Source organism: Artibeus jamaicensis, unplaced genomic scaffold (genome assembly GCF_021234435.1).
Source record: "Artibeus jamaicensis isolate MK-2021 breed Jamaican fruit bat unplaced genomic scaffold, CSHL_Jam_final contig_780, whole genome shotgun sequence".
NCBI lineage: Eukaryota > Metazoa > Chordata > Mammalia > Chiroptera > Phyllostomidae > Artibeus > Artibeus jamaicensis.
The window spans coordinates 1,546,080-1,571,004 of record NW_026521967.1 but is presented as its reverse complement, the minus strand read 5'-3'; the positions used below and the strand labels follow the sequence as shown (position 1 = coordinate 1,571,004).

At 55.5% G+C, this 24,925-nt stretch overlaps 1 protein-coding gene across 7 annotated transcripts in view; it reads right to left on the bottom strand.

The window, feature by feature from the left end:
• Nucleotides 1-24,925, bottom strand: part of MCPH1 (microcephalin 1) — a 139,813-nt gene that overhangs the window by 81,819 nt on the left and 33,069 nt on the right. For 2 of the 7 annotated variants that reach the window (XM_037133902.2, XM_037133901.2), the window contains exons 10-11: nt 18,725-18,762; nt 16,025-16,187 (exon numbers count right to left, since the gene is read on the bottom strand). In XM_037133902.2, coding sequence (XP_036989797.2) covers nt 16,025-16,187; nt 18,725-18,762 — 201 coding nt within the window. The remainder of the gene's footprint in view (nt 1-16,024; nt 16,188-18,724; nt 18,763-24,925) is intronic. The other 5 variants (XM_053672629.1, XM_053672628.1, XM_037133904.2 and 2 more) reach the window with 3 other exon arrangements.

Genomic DNA, 24,925 nt, shown 5'->3' with positions numbered 1-24,925 from the left:
GAAGAGACAGGGTCCCACTACACGGGGCCCCCCGCAGTCCCATGCAGGTCCCACTACACGGGGGCCCCCCCGCAATCCTGTGCAGGTCCCACTACACGGGGCCCCCCCGCAATCCTGTGCAGGTCCCACTACACGGGGGCCCCCCCGCAGTCCTGTGCAGGTCCCACTACACGGGGCCCCCCCGCAGTCCTGTGCAGGTCCCACTACACGGGGCCCCCCCCCGCAGTCCTGTGCAGGTCCCACTACACGGGGCCCCCCCCGCAGTCCTGTGCAGGTCCCACTACACGGGGCCCCCCCGCAGTCCCATGCAGGTCCCACTACATGGGGCCCCCCGCGGTCCGGTACAGACCCGCATGTACACACAGTCTGCTCACTGTACGCCCATCGGCCCCCTGACCCAATGCTCGACTAGAGTGAATGGGGAGAGAACCCGTACAGGTGAGACGTGATGGCAGTTGTGGAAGTTGCCATGAAGATGGGTCCGTGGTAACTGAAAGGGTGAAAGGGCAGAGAAAAGCTCAGATCTAAGTGTGTGGAGAAGGAAGTCGACAGAAGGGGTTCGCTGACCTGCTCGGATTCCCAGGAACAGAGAAAGGGGTGGCACAGGTATGTCTGAAAATGGGGTGTAGAGCAGGGTGAGAGGGCCCACTCTCCTCTGGAACAGGACCAAGTGCAAGAGGACAGGCGTGTCTGGGAGCAGCGGCGAGCAGTGCAGGAAGGACCTCTCGCCCAGCCTGGCCTGGCCCCCCGCCCTGCACCCCACCAGGACCTCAGTGCTCGGGCCTGGGGACCGTGGTCAGCCCAGGAGGGGAAACACATGCAAACCCCAACACGTGGCCCTCCGTCCATCGAAAGCCCACCCCAGGACGCTATCTGTACTCCACTCAGGCCAGCCGTGACGACCGGCTTTTCGGTGCCTCACTCTGCACGCGACTCTGCGCCATTGCATGACGTCTGAAATGAAAGCATGGGCCACGCCACACGGAAGGGGCTCCTGGCTTCGCTCTGATGACACGGCTCAGGGTGACGGTGGCTCTGCAGACCCAGAGGGAGCGAGCCTCCGGGGCGGGACAACTAGGGGCTCCCGGGCGGTGCCACCAAGGAAAATAAATGGGATTAGGAGATTATGTGATGTGTAGACAGAGTTGAGAGAATTCTAATGCTTTAAGGATTCCTTGTAGTGAACTCGTGACAGGCACATAGAAGCAGAAGCAATCAAAATTATTACAAAGAACAAACCAAAATTATGAGAAAGGAAACAGAACCACAGCACATCACATGGCTCGGCTCAGAAAGCGATCACATGATCACCCATGTGTGAGCTTGTGCACGTGGTCACACATGTTCACAGACGCACACAAAACTTTAAACAAAAATCATAGCCACACTGGGTAGATCAGAAAGGGGAGGTGGCAGTACCAGTAAAAGCCAGGTAGTCATAACTTAATCTTTATAGAAGTCTACAGATAATGTCTAAAAGCAAAAAATCAAAAACTGGCAGGAACGGCAGTTTATTTAGAAATATGTAGGTAAACTATCAGAAGGCTATTTTAAGAGTGGGAATCGGGTTGAGAAACAACAAGGCATTTTTTCTCCTAAGCCTCATAAATTTCCTTGGTTTTTTTAGACATTCCATTTCAGAGAATCTGAGACTTGCGCAGGAGTGGCCCGATGGGTCCGGAGAGTTCCCATCCTCCCGTCACCCAGACCCTCTGCTCTGTCGAGTCTCCGACGTGGCTCTCAGGTTTCACACGTGCTCTGCCAACGGGGCCCGCTTGCCCAGAGCTACCCACAGACATCGTGCTGGCCTTGGAACGAGAACTGAGTTGAAGCTGTAGCTCACGATGGGCAGAACCGACAGCTTACAGACTGTCTCCCAACTTGTCAACACAGTATCCCTCCCCTCTGATTTGAGTCTTACTAGATTTCTTTCATAAGGGTTTTACAGTGTTCAGCAAACGGATCCTGCAAATATTTGGCCCTATTTAAATGTCAATATTTCCATTTCTGGGAGTGTAAAATGGGATTCTAAAAGAATCAGAATACTAGTTGTTCCATCACTGCTACTGCCCAGAAATACAGCTGCATTTTGCACACTGACCTTGTGTCTTGTCACACCGCTGAGCTTCTCTGCACACCCGTTGGTGTCTTCCACGCAACTGTGCTTCCTGGGAGTAGCGGTTTTATTTCTTCCTTTCTCTACCTGGAGGCATGTATACTTTTTTCTTGCCTTATTGCACTGGCTGAGGATTTCCAATACAACGAGGAAGAGGAACAGCGAGAGCGTTAAAGCCCCAATAGTTCATGCTTTTCGAGGCAGATGACGTGGGCTTATTATAACAACAGAACAGCATAAACCCAGAGGGCTTCCGTGTGCAAATGTTTCTAAGGAAAGTGCAAGTTTTTTCCTGCTTCGTTTTGTTTCAGATAACAAAAGCACAGACCGTTGCCCAGGACTGGGGCGGGCCAGTGGGCACTGGGCTTGCCTGAGCTGCCCCAGCCTCCTGTGCCCCTGAAGACTCAGAAAATCCTACGCAGTCAAAATAGCTCCAGCCCAGCCCCAGGAGAAGTCGCTCTCCAAAACAAAAACAATCCAGTTATACTCTCCTAACACTCATCCTAATTTCTTAATTTCCAGACTAGTTTTCTTCAAGCTGTTTAAAAAAATCAAGTTACTCACAAATAAGTGAACCCTTTAAATAAGGCACCCTTAATTTTTGACTTATCAAAAAAATTAGAGAAAAAATTCAGAATTAGTGAAATATATGAGTGATGAGGAAAAGCTGGGATTAAAGAAAAAAGTGACCTGTAAGAGAGAGATTTCAGGTTGCACTTGAGAAAAGGAATCACTCCATATAATTATGATTCAGTCTGGGTATGAAAATTACATTTGTAAAGTGAAGCTGATATAACTCACTTGAAAGCGTTACTGGTCATGTTATTGACCAGTCATTTATTAATAGTCACAGTTTCTTATCACAGTTGTCCTACTAAGTTTATTCCAGGTTTCTCCACAGTCCGCCAACCGGTCACGGTTTCGGGACCTGTCCCCAGAGCCCACCGCCTGCCCTGTATAATCATTAGCATCGACGGCAGTGACTACACTAAGAACACTTGTGAGAACAGAGCAGGTAAAAAAATAAAAAAGAAAGAAGTGGGGGGCTTTGGGGGAAATGTAAACAATACTCTTCACATATGAAATAATTTATGTTGTACAAAACACTTGCTTATGAGTTAAAACCAAATCAGACAGAACCTTGGCCCCAGATTTAGCTCACGGGACCTCAAGTTCAAGCAGGAGGTTAAGTTCAAGCAGTTGGACAGCAGGAAAGCAGCCAGCTCTGGTGGGGCCCACCTTCCCCCACCAGCTGCGGAGGTACCGACAGAGGGAGTCAGCATTCTGCCACTGTAAGCCAACAAAACTATGGACGTCGTATTACAGGTATTCTTCTCTCCTCAGGTTTTATAGATTCTTTGTCTCTGTTATGAAGGAAACTGATGTTCTCAAACAAGAAAACTTTAAGAGAAGTCGGTACGAATCAAGGTTTCGACTTTTTCCTAGAGGGAGAATGAATATTTGTTTCTCCCACAACTCAACAGTATTGTGTATTAAGAGCGCAGAATCCAAGCACCCGGGTTATACCAATCTCTCTCCTCACAGCTTTCTGACAAGAGGCAAGTTGGTTTGTCTGTCACAGGAAACACTGTATGTCTTTATAAATTTCAAAAGGATCCATGCGGTTCATGCAATAGTTGCAGCAATGAAGTCGCAGCTGGGTTGAACTTCGGGAGGAAAAGATCGGGGCTACCTCCAGTGCAGTCTCCGTCACAAACCCCAGGGCACCTGTGGAGCCAGAAATCAGTGGGGGTCTCGCCTCGCAAAAGACCAACCAGAACTGGCAAGGTTTCGGGGCAATGTTCGTTCCAAAACGAGCCATTCTGCACCCCTGACACAGCTCAGAGACACCAAGAAACCCTTTCTGTAACTCCTTGGAGTTATTGAAAAAACACAAACCTATACAGCAGATGCAATTTTTTAACTGAGGGGAAATTCGCCCGATGTGCCATCAACCGCACTACAGTGCGCCGTGAGCGCGTCCAGGGCGCTCAGCAGTGTCACGTGATGACAGCCTTTCTGGTTTCAGAACTTTTTAATGCGGCCCTGCACCCAAAGTCATTACTGCCCTCCTCCCCTCCCACTAGCCCTGGAAACCCTCCCCAGCCTGTCTCCGTGGGTCTGCCTGTCACTGGCACACGGTGTGGAAGGGGCCCGGCGCCGTGTGGCCCGAGTCTGCCTCACTGAGTAGTCATTGCGAGGCTCATGCAGTTGGGCTGTGAGTGCAGATGCGCGGCAGGTGCCTGTTCAACAGCTAACAGGTGCTGCATGCTGGCCAAGCAGCCCACTTGCAGAAGGAAGCGGGGCTTTGGACTGCCTCGCCCTCGCACTGGGGGTCGGGGCCGGGGGCCACTCAGTGAGTGGCTGGTGGGCGAAGCATGAGCCAATCGGAGTTGATGGCGGTGGTGGGTACAAACGTTCTCTAGGCCATCTCTGTAAGTAGAGGCCAGGAAGAATACAGACTATGAGGGTAAGATAAGCTGAACTCAAAGTCAAAAACCCCCATTTTCAAGTACTGCGACTGGGAGTGATTTATTAAAAAACTCAAGTACTATTCCAGACTCCAACGGATTCAAGTCTCTGTTCCCCCCGGGACTACTGCCCCGACCAGCTGAGACAGCGAGTGTGCATCTCCCGACCAGGGAGCGCCACGCTGATAGACTTCCCAGGAGGCCACCAGGAACAGGGTGGGGAAGCAGCCCCTGCCCCCGGGCCACCCAGCACCTTCCTGGGCAGCGTTTGGTTTTATCTCCAGGGTACGCACGTGGTTTTAAGACTTCAAAAGCACTACGCCAGCTGTCTCGAAAACAGTGGCCCCAAACCAAAACCTTAGTTAAGGCCTATTTAACCAAGACAGAGAAGGTCAGCAATAAAGCCCTAAAAATAACAAGTCTGGAAGTCCTTTCCCTTCTTAGAGACAGGAATGGACGGAGACTAAGCCCCGGACCGTTGAGAGGACACAGGAGCTGCCTGCTGGTATGTGCTTGAGATGTCTGCACAAACGGGCGGCCGCACTGTGTGCAGGCCTGTGTCAGATTCATGCTGCCCGGATTCCCCCATCTTCAGGGTTATTCCTGGGTCTGGGTTAACTGCTCACTCTCAGCCACTTTTTACACATTGCTGAGCAGAGACCAGAGCGAACCAGCGTTTCGCCAAGCACGCTTGAATGTCAAGTCCAAACGTCTTTATAAATAACACAGGCTCGTATTTTTCTTATCAAAATGAAAACAAAGAAATAAATATAACACATTCCAATGTAACTAAAATAAACAGCAGAAACATCACTTTACTTTGTGAAAACAAAGTAGAAATTATTATTAACATCACAGACAATAATCCAAATATTATGGCTGCTAAGAGCAATCACTGGTTTTGGTTCTTCTTCTTTCCATGAATTTGAGTAACAAGAATTTTTTTTCTTAAATGAGCATCAGACAATTTGATTTTCATGAATTTTAACAAGAAATGCACAAATACACGAATACTTTTGTAATTTATAGTGATGTACAATGTTTTTACATGACACTTTTAGCTCATCAGAGCTAATAACACTCAGAAAAAATTCTGAGATTTTTTTTTTAAGAATTAAGCATGTTTAGCCATCCATCTTGTTTCCTCACTCCACGAGCACTCAGTCCCAGGACCCCCTTGGGCACCGGCCGTGTCAGTAGAGACGGTGGGGTCAGTGGGGCCGCCTCTGCCCTCAGGAAGCCTGCAGTGGCCGAAGAGCCCTTGGCAGTTCGAGAGGCGCGGCTTCGGCGTCTGGGCAGCCTTTTCCTGGCCCTCGCCTGTGAGCCACAGAGGGTCACCGCTGCTGTCTCTCAGATTTTCTACCAAAAACACTGCTTACCTTTAACGACGGAAACAAATGTTCCACTTCCATCAGTCACAGTGCGCAGAACGTCAGAAGTACTCACAGAGAAGAGAGCCTTGCCTGTGACCCCAAGGGTCTGCATGTTAGTCGTCCTCACTGTGTGGTCCTCCCACACCCCCGAAGGCAGAGAGCCTGACATAGACCACCTTCGGGGCAGGTGTGCTCCTGCCCCCCCCCCCAAGGGAGCCACTCACGGTGCACAGTGCCACGCAGAGTGGGTGGGGAGGGCCGAGTGAAGGACACAGGCACTTGCTCAGCCCGGCTTCCTGAGAGCCGGCACCAGGGGTCCTGGGAGCGCACCTGTGCTGGGCTGGTCCCTGCACACCTGTGCACCACCTGAGCATCGTCGGTGCTGGATGGTTACTGGGTCATGAAAACTCACATGCAGGCAAAGCAGCTCTTTCCACAGAACAAAAAACCAATCCAAAAACCCTAAGAAATAGATCTTTTACCACGCATCCAAGGCAAGCTGGTATTTCAGTTGGCAAAAATCACTTCTAGTTACATTGTTCCTCATTCTCTGGTTAAGGAAAAAGAACCTAAAAAGTTTTCTGGAGAGAACCTTCCAGGGCCATGAGTCCTAGGAGACACGCACCGTGTGGGCTCACACATAGAAAGTACCAGGCAGTGAAATGCATGAAGTTGCCAATTACAGTTTTGCAAATGCCCGACAGTTCCCTAAAGTCCAGTGTTTCTTATGCCAGCCCTCCTCAAAGCTGGTCTGATCAGGAGAGCCTCGTGCACAGAGGCTGCTCGCAGACACAGCGGAGTTCGGTGTGCGGTTCCCCAGCCGTCCATTTTAACTCCAAATAGAGCTCAGAGACCCCCAAGACGGACGTCAACAACATCCCTGACACAGATAATGATGGAGAGCTGGAGACCTTTCTCAAAACGCCCTCAGAGAACCCAGCCACGGTTGCCTCTCCTGAGACGTCTGTGCTGTTATTTCAAACACGAGCTGCGTCACTGACACGTCAGGGGAAGAGCAGCGAAGACTGAAGAACCAACAGAAAGTCCTAAAGGTGAGAGAATGAAGATGAAACTCTGGGGAAAGCGTAAGCTTTTCCCAAATAGGCTTTAAACTTGTGACACAGTTCAGCATGGACTGAGGTGAGGTCCCGGAGTTCTCCACCGTAGGCGAGGAGGGGACAATCGAGGGGAGAACCATCTCCACTCAGCTGCCCCAAGTCAAAGAGAAGCGGGCAAGAAAAGGGCTTGGCCCGAAGGCCTGCGTTTGGGGGGGGGGGGCAGCCAGCCCCAAATGGGCTGCCACCCCCCTTTGCTGATTTGCAGCCTCAGCCATTCACACTGTTTACCAAGCAGAGCACTTTCAACACACAAAACCTTACTCCAGTTTTCTTTTTTTCCTGGTACACCAACAAATCCAGTGCTTCACGGGGTTGCTCCCACACTCATCGTAATAAAACCAAGTCTTTCAACCGGCCCTGGGGTGGGGCCTGGCTCCTGTTTCGTGGCGCCCACCTAACTCCCGGGACCCGCCAGGTCTGGAAAGTTCTATGCACTCAGGTCCCCACCTCTTCCCTGACTCTCCGCCGTCAGCCCCAGTCACCCCGAGTGCCGTTCCGGGACCCGAGGACAGACTGACGCACTCTGCCCAGCGCCCTGGCTCTGCCCTCTCCCGTCAGCAGCACTGACAGCCCGCCCGCCCTCCTTCCCGCGGTGGCCGCAGGTCCCCCTGTGGCCGAGCATCACCTTCTGCTGGTGCTCACCTGTCACCAGTGGCCTGTCCCGATTCCCCTGTGCGGCTCCTCCTTCCCTGACATCTAAGTGCAGAAACAGCCCAGGCCAGTCCTCAGCTCACTCCCCGCCGCCCGGCCCCAGGCACTCACTCCCGAAGCAGCAGGGCTGGACATACGCCCTCTGTGTGGTGACGCCCCCCAGTGGGCGGTGACAGTCCTGGCCTTGCCCGGAAGACACACATGCACACGCTGCGTGTGACGTGCTACTACGAGTTGAATGTGGCTCACAGGAATCTCACATTCAGCGTGTACAGATCAGAACTTCTATTGTACCTGTCACCCGGGGAGGCCATTTTTGTCCCCTGGTCTTCCCTGCTGCAGCGAATGGCACCCTCATCTTTCCTCAGCAGCCCAAGTGAACGCAGCTGGGGGCTGTCTCGACCTTCTCTTCCAGGCAAGGTCACAGACTCGGGACCTATGAGCATGTGAGGTTCCGGGCCAGGGGAACTGAGCAGATTCTGTGATTTTGTAATCACAGGTCCAGTTACCGGCAGAGACACGTGAATTCTGGTGTGGTTGAAACAGGGTGCAGCCAAGAAGGGGGCCCCAACAGGGATTTGGAATGGGGTCCAGAACTTGAGGTGTCCAGGAAACATTAGAAAGATACGTAGGGTGTCCTCACCCCTTCCCCACACAGGTGTGAGTTGGGGGAAGGGCCCATGGAGCAGGGTCATTGAGAGCTGCTTTGTGTAGCAGCAGCTTGCAGCTAACCTCTGGCGTGGCCGTGTAACATATCTGTAACCTTTAACTGGTTACATAGGTATGGTAAACAGCTGTGGCCCTGCTTTGAGCCAGGGGAATGGGAGTGACTTCCACCCAAGATGTAACTGGGAGGCAACTCCCCCTGGTTACAGCACCTGTGTTAGAGCTTGGAGATGACTGGCACCATGCCATGGGGCCACACCTGCCCAGACTTACTATGGCAGCCCAGAAAAAGCTGGAAAAAATACGGGAATGCTGGCAGGTGTGGCCAATTGTGGGAGGAGTCGGAAATGGGGCTGCAGAGGAGGACTGGCGCGAGGATTTCAACCCATGCACGGGAGCCATTAAAGGGAGAACCATGGGACTTTGGCCAGAGTGGGACTCCCGCAGCCATGTGAGGGAGAATCACCATACGGCTTTAGCAGAGAACCGCCACTCGGCTTTGGCAGAAAGGAGACCCCCTCGCAGCTTTGCCAAGGAGAACCACGCGGCTTGATCCTGGCGAATACACAGCTGATGGTGCTGGGATCCTGAATCTACTTCTTTTCCCGAGATGCGGTGCCCAGACAAGGGCAGAGGGAGAAGGAAGCACTGTGGGCGTCTGTGGGTGTCCTAAAGGACTGTGATGTTTTAATGGGGACATTGGGTCACTACTTAAAGTCTGTATAGCTTTAAATAAACATTTCCTTTCCTTTTCTCAAACCTCTGGCATTGGGAGACGTTTTTCCTCTGGTGGCGGACGAGCGAACTTAGTGGGAGGTCCTCTTGGTGACAGTGTATCGTGCCCCCTCAGTCCCCTTTGGCCCTGTGTTCTGTAACACGGTGACGGAACCACACTCACACACAGTCAGCGGCCACGTCCTGGGGGAGCCACGGCCTGCTTGTCACACACCATCCGCGCCTCTGACACCCCATGATTGCACACGACAGCCCCGGTCCTGTCCCCGCACTTCCCGTGTGAACCACAGCTTCATGTCTGGGGAAGGAGCACTGCCTGCAGGGAACGGGCCCAGGGAACTGGGCACGGCCAGGTGGGCACAGGTGGGGGACGCACCCCCACGGGAGGCTGGGCCTGTGGCCCCGAGGCTCAGCACCCGCAGCGGTGCTCAGGCACTTTCCAGGGAGGGGCCTCGGGGACAGCCGGTGTGCACAGGACCGTGACTCAGTAATGAGAGCTGGCAGACGGGTGTACTTCGAGGTGACGATTTACAGTCGACGCCGGGGGCAACGCGCGGCGTTCATCAACAGTGCTTCCAAGGCCCACGGGCCGTCAGGTGAGCTGTGAGCCTTGTGTCTCCATCAGGAAACACAGGCAGAGCCCTTCTCTACGACACAGCTGTCCCGCCCAGAGAGTCCCCTGAGATGGCCACGTGAAAGTGCCCTCACAGGAGACGCACTGCATCACGGGCGACCTGTGGCTGGGCACAGAGGCCTTTGGAATGAAGCCAGTGAAGGTTCGAGGACCTGCCCCGGGGGCCTGGCCCAAGGCTGCAGACCACATGTGCTCCAAACCACACGTGCTCCCAAGACCCGGAGACCACAGCCCGGGTCCCGCTGACAGGCCCAGTCCCCTGCACACCTGTCTGTAAGCCGTCCCTCTGCCGCCTGAAAGGCTCCTGGGAGTAGTGCCAGGATGGCCGCCAGAGACGCCGAGGGGGCAGCACTGCCTGGGGAAGCCGGCGGCACAGCCCCGCGCTCCCCGCTCATCCCGACTGCGCAGAGCCACGGCTGCCTGGACTCTCCACAAGAGCCAGACCGAGGCACGTGGTTCAGTTCGGGAAAACGCGCCTGTTTGTAAACCACCGTTTGGTGTGTCGAACACCTGAGTGTAGAGTGTTTTTCTGTTAACAGTCCACCGTCCTCAGGTTTGGCTGTAGGACCTCACTCAGGAGCTGCTCAGTGTCCCCCTTCTCTGCCCCAGATGCAGGCTGGCCCACCCCTCATTCCCATGCCCCCCATTCCGATGGGGATGGTAGTGCCACGGGGACAGGAGGGACGAGATGGGTCACTCACCCCCGCCCGGGGGCAAAGCAGAAGTGCAGGTAAGTCAGAGAGTACGTGGGAAACACCCAGCCCACCCCACCCGGGTAAGTGACAGAAGTCAGGAACCCACGGAGCGCTACACCCGAGCACAACACAGCGAGGGAGCTCTGCTCTCGGGGGTCCCTGGCTGGAAGCAACACCCCCCTTTTCGCGCTGGGCCGTGTCCCGTCTGCCAGTCTCCCATCCCCAGGGAGGAGGTTTTGCTTCTCTGTACCCACAGACCCTTCGGCCACGGAGCAGGAAAAACACCAATTGTTCTCTTTGCTGAGCAGCAGCGCCAGCAATGAAGTTGGCGCTGCCGTGAACATGCAGAATCTGCCAATAGGCCTTTCAAAAAACAAATTAAAAAAATTCAAACTGAATTGTTATAAAATCACCATCATTTTTTTTGACAGACTAAGTGGGCCACATATAACCATCTAATTTTAAAGAACTGCTAGACCTCTACAAGAAATTTCCAGAGAATATCACACAAACACTGAAATAAAAACATTCTCAGTCCTGTTTGTCTTGGAGGCAAGTCTATGCTGCGAGCCAAACAGAACATTTTAAGAACCCCCCGCATTGCACTGGAACAAGGAAGAAGGGAGCAGGCCACTGGGAGAGTCCTTCCTCACACGCAGACAGGGGACCCCTGAGCATGTAGGACAGATGCCTCACGTCCTGACCCTGCGGTAAATGCGCACCGTGGGGTTCCCAGACCCAGGCGTGACTGCAGGTGAGAGCAGGAAGGAGTCTGAGCTCACGGACTACCCGCAGTGGCTTTAGAAATAGTCTCAGAGAAGGTCGTCACGTTTGTCCGACTGGATTTCTTTAGGAAATTAGAGAGAGACCGTGAAAGACGCCATCTCCTTGTCCTGGGTAAGACTGAGGCCAACAGGGAGACGTGCGGTCCCCTTCTGAGCTTCTCTGCCCTAAGGGGGCACGTCGGAAACACCAGCAAACGTGCGGCCCCTGCTGTGGAGCATGACAGTGTCTCACGACATCACAGGGCCAGCAGGCAGGTGACATGAAGCCACAGTGTCTGGGCCCTTCCTGCTTCCCGGGAGTGGGGGCACCACCGGCAAGGCCAGCGCCTGCAGCCGCTTTCAGAAACACACAAATCCCAACACTGCTGCTCTCAGAATCGGAGCGACCCTGCCCTGGCGGAGGTGCACAAGGGCGGACCGTGAGAATCAGCACCGCGGTGGCCTTCGAGGGCTGTTTCAGGTCACGTCAGAACTCCGCCGATCGGCCGGCAGCGTCCCCTGAGACCACACCAGGTGCCCAGCCACCTCCTGCCTTCCAGGTGGGGGACCGTGCAGCCCCCTCTGTCTCACGGGAGGTGACGAACACAGTGCAGCAGCAGAAGCAGCACACCAGGGCCAGGGTTTAAGTTCAGGGTCAGCGCAGCCCCTCCATGTAGAGAGCTGAGGTGACGGCGAGAGGCACTTGATGTCTGCAGCTCTCTGCGGGGAAGCAGGGACGCTATCGTTTCTGGTGTGAGGCTGACACTTTTTCAGTTCTCGCTCCTCCCGGTCACGGGCCTGCGCACTGTGCATGCGTAACGGCCAGCAGGCCTGGGACGGAGGGTCACCGGCCGTGTCTCACAGAGAAGGGGACGGTGGCTGCTGGCTAAGTCCCCAGCACCCAGGCCACTCGGCTGCCTGCCCTGGCGCTGTGCAGGGCGGAGGCGAACACCCAGCCCGTGAGACCCCTGGTGCAGGGAAAGCCGGGCAGCTCCGCAGGTCACTGCGGACTGGGCTTTCTTCTCTGCTGTGTCTGCATTGCCTTGCTCACTGCCCACACCCCGGAGGCGGGGTCCCGTTGCTCTGAGGGTCTCCTGCTGCAAAACCGCCCTCGTGTCGGCGTGGTGCAGACATGGGCCTCCCAGCAGGCGCACACGCGTGTGTCCCAGTGCAGCCCCTTCATCGGAACCACCCTGCACTCCACTCTCCGTCCCCGAGGCTCTTTGTGGACCTCGTCTTCCCCACAGAAAGAAGTGAACAAGTGAGATGCGGACAGGACGCAGGAACCTGGCAGAGGTCGCGCCTTCGAGGAGGACGGCAGCTGGCTTAGTGGCACAGTGAGGGGAGAGCACTGCTCACTTCTGAGGCCCTGCTGTACCACTGCTCAGAGCCACTGGTTCCGGAGGCCGCTGTGCTGGGTCAAATGAGCCCGACGGAGGAAGACGAACACTAGATGCTCTCAGTGATCTGTGGGATCTACAGAACAAAGCACACAGACACACCAGAGGCTGACGAGCCCTGAGGGGCGGGGCTGAGAGGCAATGACTGGCAGTGACACAGAACCTCGGGGGATGTGGAGTCCAGCACAGGGAGGGCGGTCAACACTGGCGAGGTAACTAAGGGCGGTGCCAGGTGGCAGCTGGAAGTGTCCCCAGGACACTCTGTAAAGTGCACCTGAAACTAATGTAAAATAATATCGTGCCTGAACTGTAACAGAAAAAGAAAAAAGGAATAAGGGGCTCAAGCCTTTATTAGATGAATTAGGAAAAATTACTCTACTGTATAGAAAATGTGTCGCCTGGGTTCGGTGACCACAGGCCTGGTGTGCAGCCACGCTGGTGTTAATCCTGGGGATGCCTTGAGTGTCAGCCGGGCGCACTGACCTCCTCGCAGGTCCGCACAGCCCCTGCCCCAGGGTCCGGGACCGGCTCCCCGCCCGCATCACCCAGTGACCTTGCAGCAGGGGAAACGGTTTCCAGTGGCTGGAGACCCAGGACACTGGGTCTCATGCTTCCTGTGAGCATTCTCCTTCAGTTTTTCCCAAACGCGCTCCATTCCTCGACCACCTTTCTTCTTCTTGCTTACAGCCGACAGCCAGTTCTGCGCACTGGCCGTCCCGCACCCAGGGGCCAGCGGCTGGTTCCTTCTGCCACTTCCGGAGGCGGGGTCCTGAGCACTCCCTGGCTTGCGGACGCATCCACCCGAGCTCCGTCTCTGCAGGGCTGTCTTCCTCCCGAGTCTTTCTAAGCCTGGAGAGCTCATCCTCACGGAAGTCGCACCGATGGAAAGCCCTCAGCCTGGGGCACACTGGTGGCAGGCATGGCCACTGCTTCCCGAGACCGAGCAGTGACTCGCTGTGTGGGGGGACCAGCTTGCCTGTGCGGCCGCCCACTGAGGGCAGGTGTTGGCCCCAGGCACAGGCCTGGGGGTGAGCACAGGCCGGCGTTTCTCTCCGGCCACTCGCCTAGGAGCGGGCGTGTGCACATCTGACTTCCCGTGAAATTCGCACACTGCTGTGCAGAGTGGCTGCACCGCCCTCCGCCCGCCACAGCCAGGTGTCAGCAGTGCCCAGAGGCTGATGCCCTCAGCGGGACCACCACTCTGCTCGGAGCGCAGCCGACCACCGGGGGTGCGGTGTGTGTCCCGAAGCTGCCGTCTCACCACCCGTGCTGTTGGGCGTCGTGGAGGTGCTTCTCTGCCAACTGCGCTTCCCAGCATTCGAACACGTCTGGGTCCGTCTTTGTTTGGGACGTTTTCTCATTCTAAGTCTGCAGAGGCCTCTCTGGGGCTCCCGTAATACCGGATGGAGGAGAAGTCGGCGGCGGCCGGGGCTGCTTTTCTGACCCGGCCTGCTTCCGGCGCTGGAGATGCTCCTCTGCCGCACCGAGGACTGTGCCTGCTTCCCCGAGGTGTCACCTCTCAGGCTGGGACCTCTGGGCCCAGCACTGTCTGTGGAAGCCGGCGGCCTCAGGCGTGGGTCTCCCCCCAGCCCCTCCGTCCTGGTCCGTGAGGCCCGTCCAGTGCCCGCGCCACGCTGCCTTGGGAAGGATGCCCTCGCAGCAGGCAGTGCTGGTGCTCCGACTCCGTTCTTCTCTCCAGAGGCGCTTCAGCCGGGCTGGTCACTGCTCCCCTCGATGCACGTTTCAGAGTCAGCTTGTCTGCATCTCTGAAGGCGTCCCCCCGGGACTGTGACTGGGCATGTGTTCCACCCACGGACTATTCTGAGCAGTGACGCTTTAACTACAGCGCCTTCTGATTCGTGGACGCAGGGTGACCCCCGTTCAATTCTGTTATTAAAATCAATGTTTTATGATTTTCAACACAGATTCTGCACACACTACCAGGTCAGACTTATATGTAAATACTTTACCGTGGACCTGACATTATCGCAGACAAGCTGCTGAACTCACTTATTAGCTCTAAGAGCCCCCTCGGCAGGTTCCTGCCGCCGCCCACAGGGGCGACCACCTGTCTGTGAGCACAACTTTGCTCCTCCCTCTCACCTGAAGGCCTCAGGCACCCTTTTCTGTCCCTACTGCACTCACACGCCACTCACTCACGCGTGACACTGGGTGAGCCGGGCTCCTCGCTCCGGGCGGAGGTCTCTGAGCACTGGAAGTTTGCTAAGGGACCCGCTTCACTTTCCTCCACTCTCGCGCGGCACGACTCACCCCACGTGGAACCTAAACTGGCACCTGGCTCCCCCTCCACTTGGCGTCAGCGGGCGGGGCCTGGTGGCACCCAGAGCAGAACGCGGAGGCGCCGGCACCAATGCTGCCCCTCGTGCCTGACCCCTCCAGCCGGCTCGGGGCCCCAGGAGGACAGGGTGGGCACAGAGTCAAGTACAGATGGTATCTCCAAGGAGGATAAAGAACATTTTCTCCTCAGGGAAATGAGGGAAGGAACGGCTGACTGACGAAGACACACTGTGAACCGGAGAGAAAGAACACAGGGTGTTCGTTTGCGGAAGCTGGACTTGCACACGCTGCCCCGTGCCAGGCCGCGTGGGTCAGTCCTAACGTCTAATTAGGTAAGGGAATCTCCAGTCGCCACTGCTGCAAACAGAACACTCGGGGCAGTTTCAGCCTTTCCCACTTGGTGCCTGTGAGCACTAATGTCTCACACTTCCTGGACCAGGGAGCAGCAGGGTTAAATCACAGAAAATGCATCTGTAGTTTGTTAGTGTGGAATAATTCTACTGGTTTAAATTAACACGGCATTAATATGATACATTCTTAGCAGGAGGAGGGAGGAGGGTGGGTACTCTGCAGATGCAAAATAGTTAACAACAACTCCCTCTCACCAGGCTGCAGGGCTTGGGGGGGCAAATAAAAATAGAAACAGTAACAATTTCAATTTCTATGAATAATAAAAACAATGATTTAAAGAAAACAAACTACCTTTAATTCACAGAAATGAGGGCAAGTAATGTTACAGATAGATATGCATAAGATAAAATATGTCCAAATGGGATTAAAATCCATCCTAAGTAAATCCATCTGTACAAACAGTCACCGAATTTTTGGGGCTTTTTGAAACCGTCACTGACACAGGTCACATTATTTCTCGGTCAGACACAAAGTGCGTGTGACTGTGGGAACACACATGAGCCTTTCCCTCCAAGTCCGTTCTAACTGGATTTCTCCCGGTGGCTGAGGGGTCCCCACGGCGCCCCGCTCCCACGGGTCCGCGGTGGCAGCAGGCGATGGCCGGGGAGACTGCGGCGGACTCTCGCCGCCCACGGGAAGGCATGCGAACCCCGGAGGACGTGGGTGGAGTGACCCGCCCCGCCCAGGCTTACCCACTCGTAGGACAGGATCCAGCAGCCTCTCGCCAGGCCCAGCAGCACGTTGAGGGTGCGCAGCGCCTGCCCGGCCAGCACGTGCGTGGTGCTGCCGCACACTTCGCGGGCCACTGAGAAGCCTTTCAGTTTGGCGACCACCTGGACGACGATGCTCTGCTCCCTGCCAAATGGGGAAAAGACAAATCAACAAAATAAGCGTTTCCTGCTGAGGGGCATCGATGCGATCACACACAGTTTTTAAAAAATCTGAACCACTGAAATTCTTCATTGGTTTCGGCTACGGTGATCCTGTCTTAATTTCTTTACGATCCATAACCTAAAACGTGGGGGAGTCAAACAACCTCAGATCTCAACTCCAAGGGCCTGTTCTCACGGCCGAGAAGGCAGATGGGGAGGCACCCGCTGGGCACAGCCGCCCAGGCCCCAGCCCCAGAAGCCCCCCACCACAGCGGCTGTGGTCTCCTCAGACCTGCAGGGACAGTTTGTGCCTGGTCAGAACCAAGCTCTCAGTGGCGCATTGCACTGGGAAAATACAACGTCTACTGAGAGTGAAACACACGGTTTTTCGACTGGGGGGGGAGGTCCTTGTCATTCAGCTGCCACATCCACTCTTAGGGCAAACGTGACCGAGGCTCCCACTTCCCCAGAGCTCATCACATGTGCTGTCTGCTGTGTTACTACACCGCGGCCGTGAGTACCTTTAAAAAAAATCTCCCAATGTAACTTCCTTCCCAAACGACTCTCCATTCTTCCTGTCTGCCTTTTTAAAAACACCTTCCATTCTGACACCCGGCCCGCCCCCCTCTCCTGGCGAGTTCTGGAAACCCCCGAGGAGATACAAAGACACGCGGGGCTTCCCCGGCCATGCCGGGACACACACACGAGAAGTAAGTTCTCCCCTCTCTGAAAACTACCCGGAGAGGGGACGGGGCCGCTGGGTCCACGCTCTGAGAGCTGGGCGCTCACCCCCGACCCCGCAGCGGCCCCCTGGAGTCTCTCTCCCGGGACCTTGGGAGTGATGGTTCCAAGACCTGTTTCTTCCCGTCGGTGGCAGGGGCAAACTATGCCACAGTCCCAAATTCTTAGACATCATGGGTACAGAAGATAAACAGTCAAGCCTCGGGTCCCATCATCACTTAGACCAGAGATCTGCACCTCCTGGGGTGGTGGAAAGTATTAAGTTGGGTGGGGCCAAGAAACGAAGCGAAGCGAAGCGAAGCAAAGTAAAGCAGAGCAGAGCAGAGCAAAAAGCAGCGAGAACCCACAGCCCTGCAGAGTCCCCATTTCTGTGCACCTGTGACTTCCCCCGGCTCAAGGCCTGGCAGCAGCCAGGCTGGATGTGCTCCCAAGTGTTCTTTTCAAAGTGCGGCTCATGGATACAGCATCTAACATGCTGGGTGTTGGTTCAAGAGGATTTAAAACCATGTGTTTATGTAAAGACAGAACAAAAACCCGGTGGGTTTGAAGAACAAGCCTGCCAGGACATGGGCATCTCAGCTGCTGTCAGTGACCAGCAGCGGGGCGCTTGCCAAAGGGGTCCTGCAGAGCAACAGCCACAGCCACAGGATAGTTACACCCTGGATCCTGAGAGTCTCGGGACTACCGGAGGGCTCTGTCCTGGACAGGGTGTGCCGGCTGATCTAAGAGCTCCCCAAAGGCCCTGTGACACGTGCTCCTGCGTGGCCACAGCAGCTCTCGGGTGCCGCAGGGTCCCCAGAGGGGAAGGGGCTGGGGCCCAGCTCCTGCCTGGCCAGGTGCTCCCTGGAGGCAGAGGTACGAGCCATGCACGGGTCCGAGGAGTGACACCCCTCGGAGCCGCCTGCGTGCGTGGGAGGCCGGCTGGTGCAACGCCTGCCCGCAAACCTGCACTAGACATGCAGGCAGAGCCGCTGGGCCCGAGCCCCCAAGGAACACACGACAGGACGTCTGGGTCTCTCTCAGCGTCAGACAGGAAGTGCGCCCAGGGTCAGGACAGAGAGACTGCCAGGCCCACGTGGAAGTGTGGTTGTCAGACCCTCCGAGGAGAACAGCTCTGTAGTGAGTGTCTCAACTCTGTGGCCAGGCTTCCACACGGAGCATCGCACGTCCGGTGTTGGTTTCCGTGTCGCGCTCCTGAGGACGTGCGGCGCACTACCTCCAGTGACGCGAGTGCAGCCGGGGGCGCCGCCCCTGCCAGCATGGGCAGGGTCCGCCCCTGAACACGGTGGGATGCGCGCCCTTTCTGCAGCTTCTCAGTGAAATGCCCCGGCGTGACTAAACTCCCGCGACCACTGTGAAGACACACGGTTTTCCCGTGACCAGGGATTCGGCACCTGCCCCGGAGAACGCGGTGCCGCGCGCGTGGGCTGCCAGCCAGCTGTGCACACCTGCAGGAGACGCGGGGGGCCGTCCGCATGCGCTGCGGGGGACGCTTCAGAGCGCTGGTACCGGAGCGCGCTCGGGGTGCGGGTGGGCACACGGAGCCAGCAGGCCGGCCCGCGAGTGGGACCGCGGACCTACGCCACCTCTGACGTGGCTCAACAAGGCTTCTGCGCTGCACTGGTCACGGCCTCTTAAGCACGATTTTAACGTCCAGCGACCGTCCAACTCGAACGCCCATTGCCTGCAGTAATGGCGACACGGCGCGGCGTTGTGGTGCGGGGCACATGGGGCGAAAGGGCGCGGCGAGAGGGACACGGTCCAAACGAGGGTACTCACTCAGACGGCAGGCTCGTCATGACTAACGTCCTCGTCGGCTAGAGGTTTCGAGAGAGAAGGAACGGAAAACAGTCAGAAACACAAAACAATTTCCCCCACAGAAACAAATTTTCATACGTTTTTCTGAAATGTGACATCATTAGAAGCAAACATGTAAGCGTGTGTATATGTACACAGAGTCCGGCAGCAGGAAGGCCTGCTTGAGTGGTGTTGGCAGGGTAATAATAAGGGTGTAATAACTTACAGGTTTGGTCTGAACAGTTCACCTAAACCAGCGTATGGTGTGCGTGAGTGTGATGCTGCTACGTTACAGAGCGACAGGCTCGTGACTTTGCAGTAAAAGAGGGCGCACTCTGTGCCGGGCTCTGTATCTGGGGCACCTCTGTTCTCCTGGACACGGACACCCAGGAGGTGCACCCTGACACGCTGTTCCAACACCCACCCGAAGAGCCCAGGACGGGGGCCGCGGAGGACACCAGTTGCCCACGAAGCCCGTCCCACCACCACTGGCGAGCGGACCCGTGGGCCACCTGTGCGTGGGTTCCACCAGGGCCCGTCACCCAGGGCTTCTCGGGGCCGCGTCCTGGTCTCGGGCAGACGGACACAGTGACAGGTCCCCAGCCCCTGCCCTCGGAAGCACGGGCACTGGGGCTGCTTCCTCAGGTGCTGGCAGCTGCTGTTCCTGGGGACTGTGAACTTCTCCTGTATTTTTTCAACTGCAGTTTGCAGTCAGCAGTGTTTTGTGTTAGCCTCGGGAGGACGGTGCGGTGGCTACACAAGCATGTGTGTTTGAAAAAACTGCTTCCCCAGACAGTTCAAGTGCCCGCCTGGCGCGGAACCAAGTCACTACAATATTACTGCCTGTATCCCCTATGCTTACACTTGATTTTAATAGTTTCTTAAAAAGATTTTATTCATTTTAGACAGAGGAGGAGAGAGGAAGAGAGGGAGAGAAACATCAATGTGTGGTTGCCTCTTGTATGTCCCCTACTGGGGACCTGGCCTGCAACCCAGGCATGTGCCCTGACTGGGAATCGAACCGCAACTCTTTGGTTCTCAGGCCAGAGCTCAATCCACTGAGCTACACCAGCCAGGGCTAATAATAGTTTTAAAATACTTCCTTTACTTATTTAAGTACAACACATGCTTACAATAAAACAAAAAAAACCCTAAAGGCTTTGGCAATATATCATTACCCATATAAATTCCCCTGTAAATTCTACCAGCCAGAAATTACAAGTGTTTAATAATTTGGTATATACTCCAAGCCAAATGGTCTTTCTGTGGGCATGTGTATACATAATTTTAAAAACACTCATGTTATCTACCCATTCTGTAACTCACAGGACGCACTTCACATGCAGCTCGCTGGGCAGCGTGACCGGGAACTGACCATGGCGCCCTGCGTGTGTCCGGGCTGGTCCACATGACAGACAGCCCCTCCGCTTCCCGTGTCCTGGCTGCTCTGTGCCTGTATCAGACGGTGACAGTGCAGTGTCCCTCCCTCACTGCCACTTGTCGGGGTCTTGCTTCTCTAATCGAAATCGAGCCTCTTCTGGGTCAATGGCCTTCCACTGGGGATGCACATCAGACTTCATTTTATAAAACAGGGACGCCCGAAACCTACTTAATCTGGGTTCGCTGACTGTCTCTGCCTGGTACCCTGAAATGTTCTCAGCACACTTCTTGTATCACGGGAAAGTTCTGCGATAGCTCGAGGTTGGTCTGCTACGGCAATGACGACAAAAAGGAGGGGCTGGATTTCAGGTGATTAGGAGACGGAGCGGAACCTTGGTTTGGGGGTGAGGGAGCCTTTGAGGATGGATCCCGGGCATACGAGGGGCGACAGCGTGTGAGCGAGCAGGGAGAAGGAGAATGAGTGACGGCCACCGAGAGGCAAGATGTAAGTCGAGCTTTCCCCCAGCTGCGCCTCTAAGAACCACTTTCTCTGGCCGAGTGCAGGGGATGACGCAGTTAGCAACAGTCGGTTTGTTCTCCTCATCACAGGACAGGAGGACGGAAACTGGTAGTTTAATGAGGAACCGTCGCTCCGTGACATTTGTAAACACTGCGTCTCTATGCTGCGCACCTGAAACTAACAGGCTCTGCCGTCATGCGTAAGCTGTAACAGAAAAGACAAAACCAACCCAGTGTCCTGTGATACGAGGAGGCACCTGTCAACGTGAAGCGGCAGCAACCAGCTGAAGGAAGGAGCCGCAATACGAAGCCCGTGGCAGTCAATGGGGCAGGAACGCCCAGAGAAAAGGTGGGACAGCTGGCCTCCGGGGACAGGGGAGAGGGCGGGGGGAGGGGGCTTCCCAGCTGTTCGCAGGGAGGCGGGGAGACACCTGCTGTCAGCACTGACACAGGTGCACCACGTCTGTCTGTCCGTCCGTCCATCCGTCCGGGCTCGGCCTCCCGTGCCCCAGCTCTGGCGCTGCTGCCTCAGCTGGGAGGGCCAGCGGGTCACCCCGTGTTCCAGGGTCGTTCACGGCTTTCGTTGCATTCAGCAGATGGGACAAGGAACACAAGCAAAAAGCACATATCTCAACATTTTAGTTGTGAGTATGAAGACCTCAGAAATGGAAAAAGTACAATAAAGTTGTACTGTATGTGTTGTATTCTACACGCAGCTTCAAGGGAAGGCAGAAGCCTTTATCTTATTATCTGCAATGTATTTCTTTAATTTAATTTTAATCTTCACCCAAAATATGCTTATTCATCTTGGGGACGGGGAGATAGAGAGAAACATTGCTCAGAAACATTGAGGCTAAAATCTCGTGCACGCCCCAATCGGGGAAAAATCCTGCAACCCAGGCCGGCGCCCTAACCGGGACGCAGCCGCAGCCGGTTGGCACACAGGACGGCGCTCCAACCGCTGTGCTCTGCTGGGGCCGCAGTGTGTTAGTGTGAAGTCTGTCCCACCTTCTCACACACTTAAGCATTTCGGGAGGTCTATTACTGACTGCCTGCACAGAGAGAAGAAAAACCACCCCTCTCCGTTTTCCCAGTTGTTCAGTGTGGGCCCTGCCCCGAGAAGGACAAGAGCTCGACCGAACGCAGCTCCACGGCACCACGCGGCGATGCCGGCCAGCGCGGAGAGGTGCCGTGTGAAACAATCCACCGACCAGCGAAAAACAAGTCACCCGTAGGAAACACCATGCTTAATTTTAGCGAAAGCATTTTCTGGAAGTCCTAAAGTGGCGAGAGGAAAGGGGAGGGGAGAGGCAGAATCTGAGTATTTGGAAAAGAGCCTAGTCAATATTGTTTAAGTGAGATCAAAGGTAGATCAAATTAAACAAATGCACTTGTGTTACCAGTGATAAAGGAGAAACACTGTGAAAATAAACCATTCTCTGACATGGTTTGGGTTTCGGTACCACTTCAGAGGTAAACAGTGAGACCACTTTTCCGTACGAGAAACTGCAGTGAGACAAACCACACATCTGCCAAGGCCTCTGCTCTCGTCCACTCGCCCTGTTCCCACGAACTCTGACCACAGAGAAAGTAAAAAGAGCATCGGACCTGGTGCGAGATCAAGTCTGGAAAACATCTTCGAGTCCCTCCCCGAGGACATACCATTATCTAGATACCTGGCAGCTCCATCATCGAAACTGTCTCCACCGGGCTGCTGTGGCTCAGTGAATTGAGCCAGTTCAATTCCCAGTCAGGCACGGGCCTGGGTTGCGGGCCAGGCCCCCAGTAGGGGGTGTGTGAGAGGCAACCACACACTGATGTTTGTGTCTTTCTCCATCCTTTACCCTCTGTCTAAAAATAAAATAAGATCTTTAAGAAAAATAAAGTGTCTCCAGAAAAACTCAACCTATGGACCCCCAGAGACCCTACTATTTTTTGAAAAATCAGCTCACTATATGTATTCTTCATATTGTTGATGCTCCCTTGCTAACTTGATCAATCTGTGCTCTAAAGCTGGGCGCACTGCAGAAAATTGGGGCTAAAATCTTTAACTTTCTAAATGTTAGCCTTTTTGCCCCTTAGTTGTCCTTTTTACCTTTTTTCCCCCACATGAAATTGGTTTTCATTAGGAGAATTACAGAAACTCTTAACATACAGGCGGCTTTTTCTGAGAATACAACACCCCCTACAATCCACGTTCCCGGGTAAACCGTCAGCGCCAGTGAGCGAGACGGCAGCACCAGCCCCAAAGACCCACATAGGGCCAGGACGAGCCTCCGTGGCGAAGCCCCAAGCGCGCAGAACACGTGCCCGAGCTCCCCCTGCTGCTGTCCAAGCCCACACGGGCCGCCACACTGAAGACACGCAGCATCTGCACCTCAGCCCCGCGTTGGGGCCCAGCCACCCCTGCCCGGCTCTTCGTGTGGGCTGCGCCCAGAAGCCACTCAGCCAGGACAACTGCCATGTCCCCCCAGTTCAGGCGCTGAACCCTGACGCCCAGCCCGGTGGGCTTCCGAGGTGAGGGCTCTGGGAGGCCATCAGTGGTGCAGGCAGCTCTGCTGAATGGGATCAGGGAACGAGACCCCGGCCCCCCCCACCGGGTAAGGACACGGCTCGAAAGCAGGTTCCCTCCAGGAACGCAGTCTGCTCGCACCTTCATCTTGGACTTCCAGCCTCCAGAACCGTGGGAAATGCCTCTACATTTTTAAAAAAGATTTTTTTTATTTTTAGAGGGAAAAGGAGGGCGAGGACCATTGACTGGTTGCCTCTTGCACACCCCCAACCAGGGACCTGGCCTGCAACCCAGGCGTGTGCCCGGACAGGGAATCGGACCAGCACCCTTTCACTCTGTGGGGTGACGCCCAGCCCAGTGAGTCACCCCGGCCAGGCAGGGGTCTGATTTTATACGCCACCCTGTCTGTGCTGGCCCACGTGGACACTGAGGGCCAGCTCCCGTGTGACAGAGTCCATTCTCCACTCCAAAAACCAGGGGCCTTAGAGGAGCGGGACCAGGGTGAGGATGGACACCGGGGGCCCAGCACATGGTCCAGGGGAGGAGGAAGTGCTGGGAGAAGAACAGAGCGTGCCGCAGGGCGTCTGCGAGGGCTTGTCCCGGCTGCGTCTGGCCGGTCAGAGCACCTTGCCCCGTGACGACACTGACGGACTCTAGGCCACTGAGGAGCAGGAGCCATGAGGCACGGGGGTGGCTGGTGGGGCGGGCAGCAGAGCAGACGCCAGCTTCCACTCATGGACCCTCTGGTTCGGCTTTCTGAAGACGCCTGCTCGAACCGCGGGAGCTCCTGCCTCCACCCGCTCTGCCACAGGCCTCAACTGCCCGAGCCCGGCCCTGGACGTGAGTGGGCAGGACTGGGGGGAAGCAATCACGCTCTTCAGATCCCCGGCCCCTGCCGCTCCTCTGGGACCCAGACACGTGCCTCTCCCCTCAGAGCCCGCCAGCTGGCCCCCGAGGGTCTCCCACCCCTTGTCCCGCCTTTCAGCAAAACTGAACCGATACAGCGACAACCACCAAATACAACCGGAAAAGCTGCAACCTGATCGATGCTGAGAAGGATCTGGACTCTCTGATGAATGGAATCACAGTGCAGCCAGTGAGTCACTTAAACATGCAAGGAGGACCGCTCTGTAGGAAACAGAACAGCTGAACTTCCGAAGTGGCGATTCAGGGACCACGCTGAGCCCGTCTGGCCCCAGGCCCTGTGTGCGGCACCGTTTCTCGGGCCGACTCACCATCCTGGTGACATCTGAACTCACATCCCAACGCCTCCCAGCACGTGCAGAGTCTGTCTGAAGCGCCTCTGTTTCTGTGTGTTACCAAGGCTGTGCGGTAACACCACCTCACTGCTTTTCAGCTGGGGCTTTATCTGTCCCTCTTCCATTTAACCCTTCACCCTCTGAACACATTGGCTTTCTTTTCTCTTCTTTTCTTTTGAGCTACTGGAGTATCCTGAATTAGCAGCCAATCATTTGCCCCCCTGCACACTGTTTGGGAAGGGTCACTTTAGGGACGAGTACAGGCCCTGGCTGGTGTGGCCTGCTGGCTGGAGCATGACCGAGAGGTGGCAGGTTCGACTCCAGGTCCAGCTCACACCCAGACTGCGGGCTCCATCCCTGGTCCAGGCGTACATGACTCCCGGTGTGCAGGGGAGGCAGCCGATGGATGGTTCTCTCCTGCATCAATGCCTCCCTCGCCCGCCCTCCCTCCCTTTCCATCTGAAAGCAATGAAAAACCACCTACAGGTGAGGGTTTTTAAAAAGAAAGGCCTC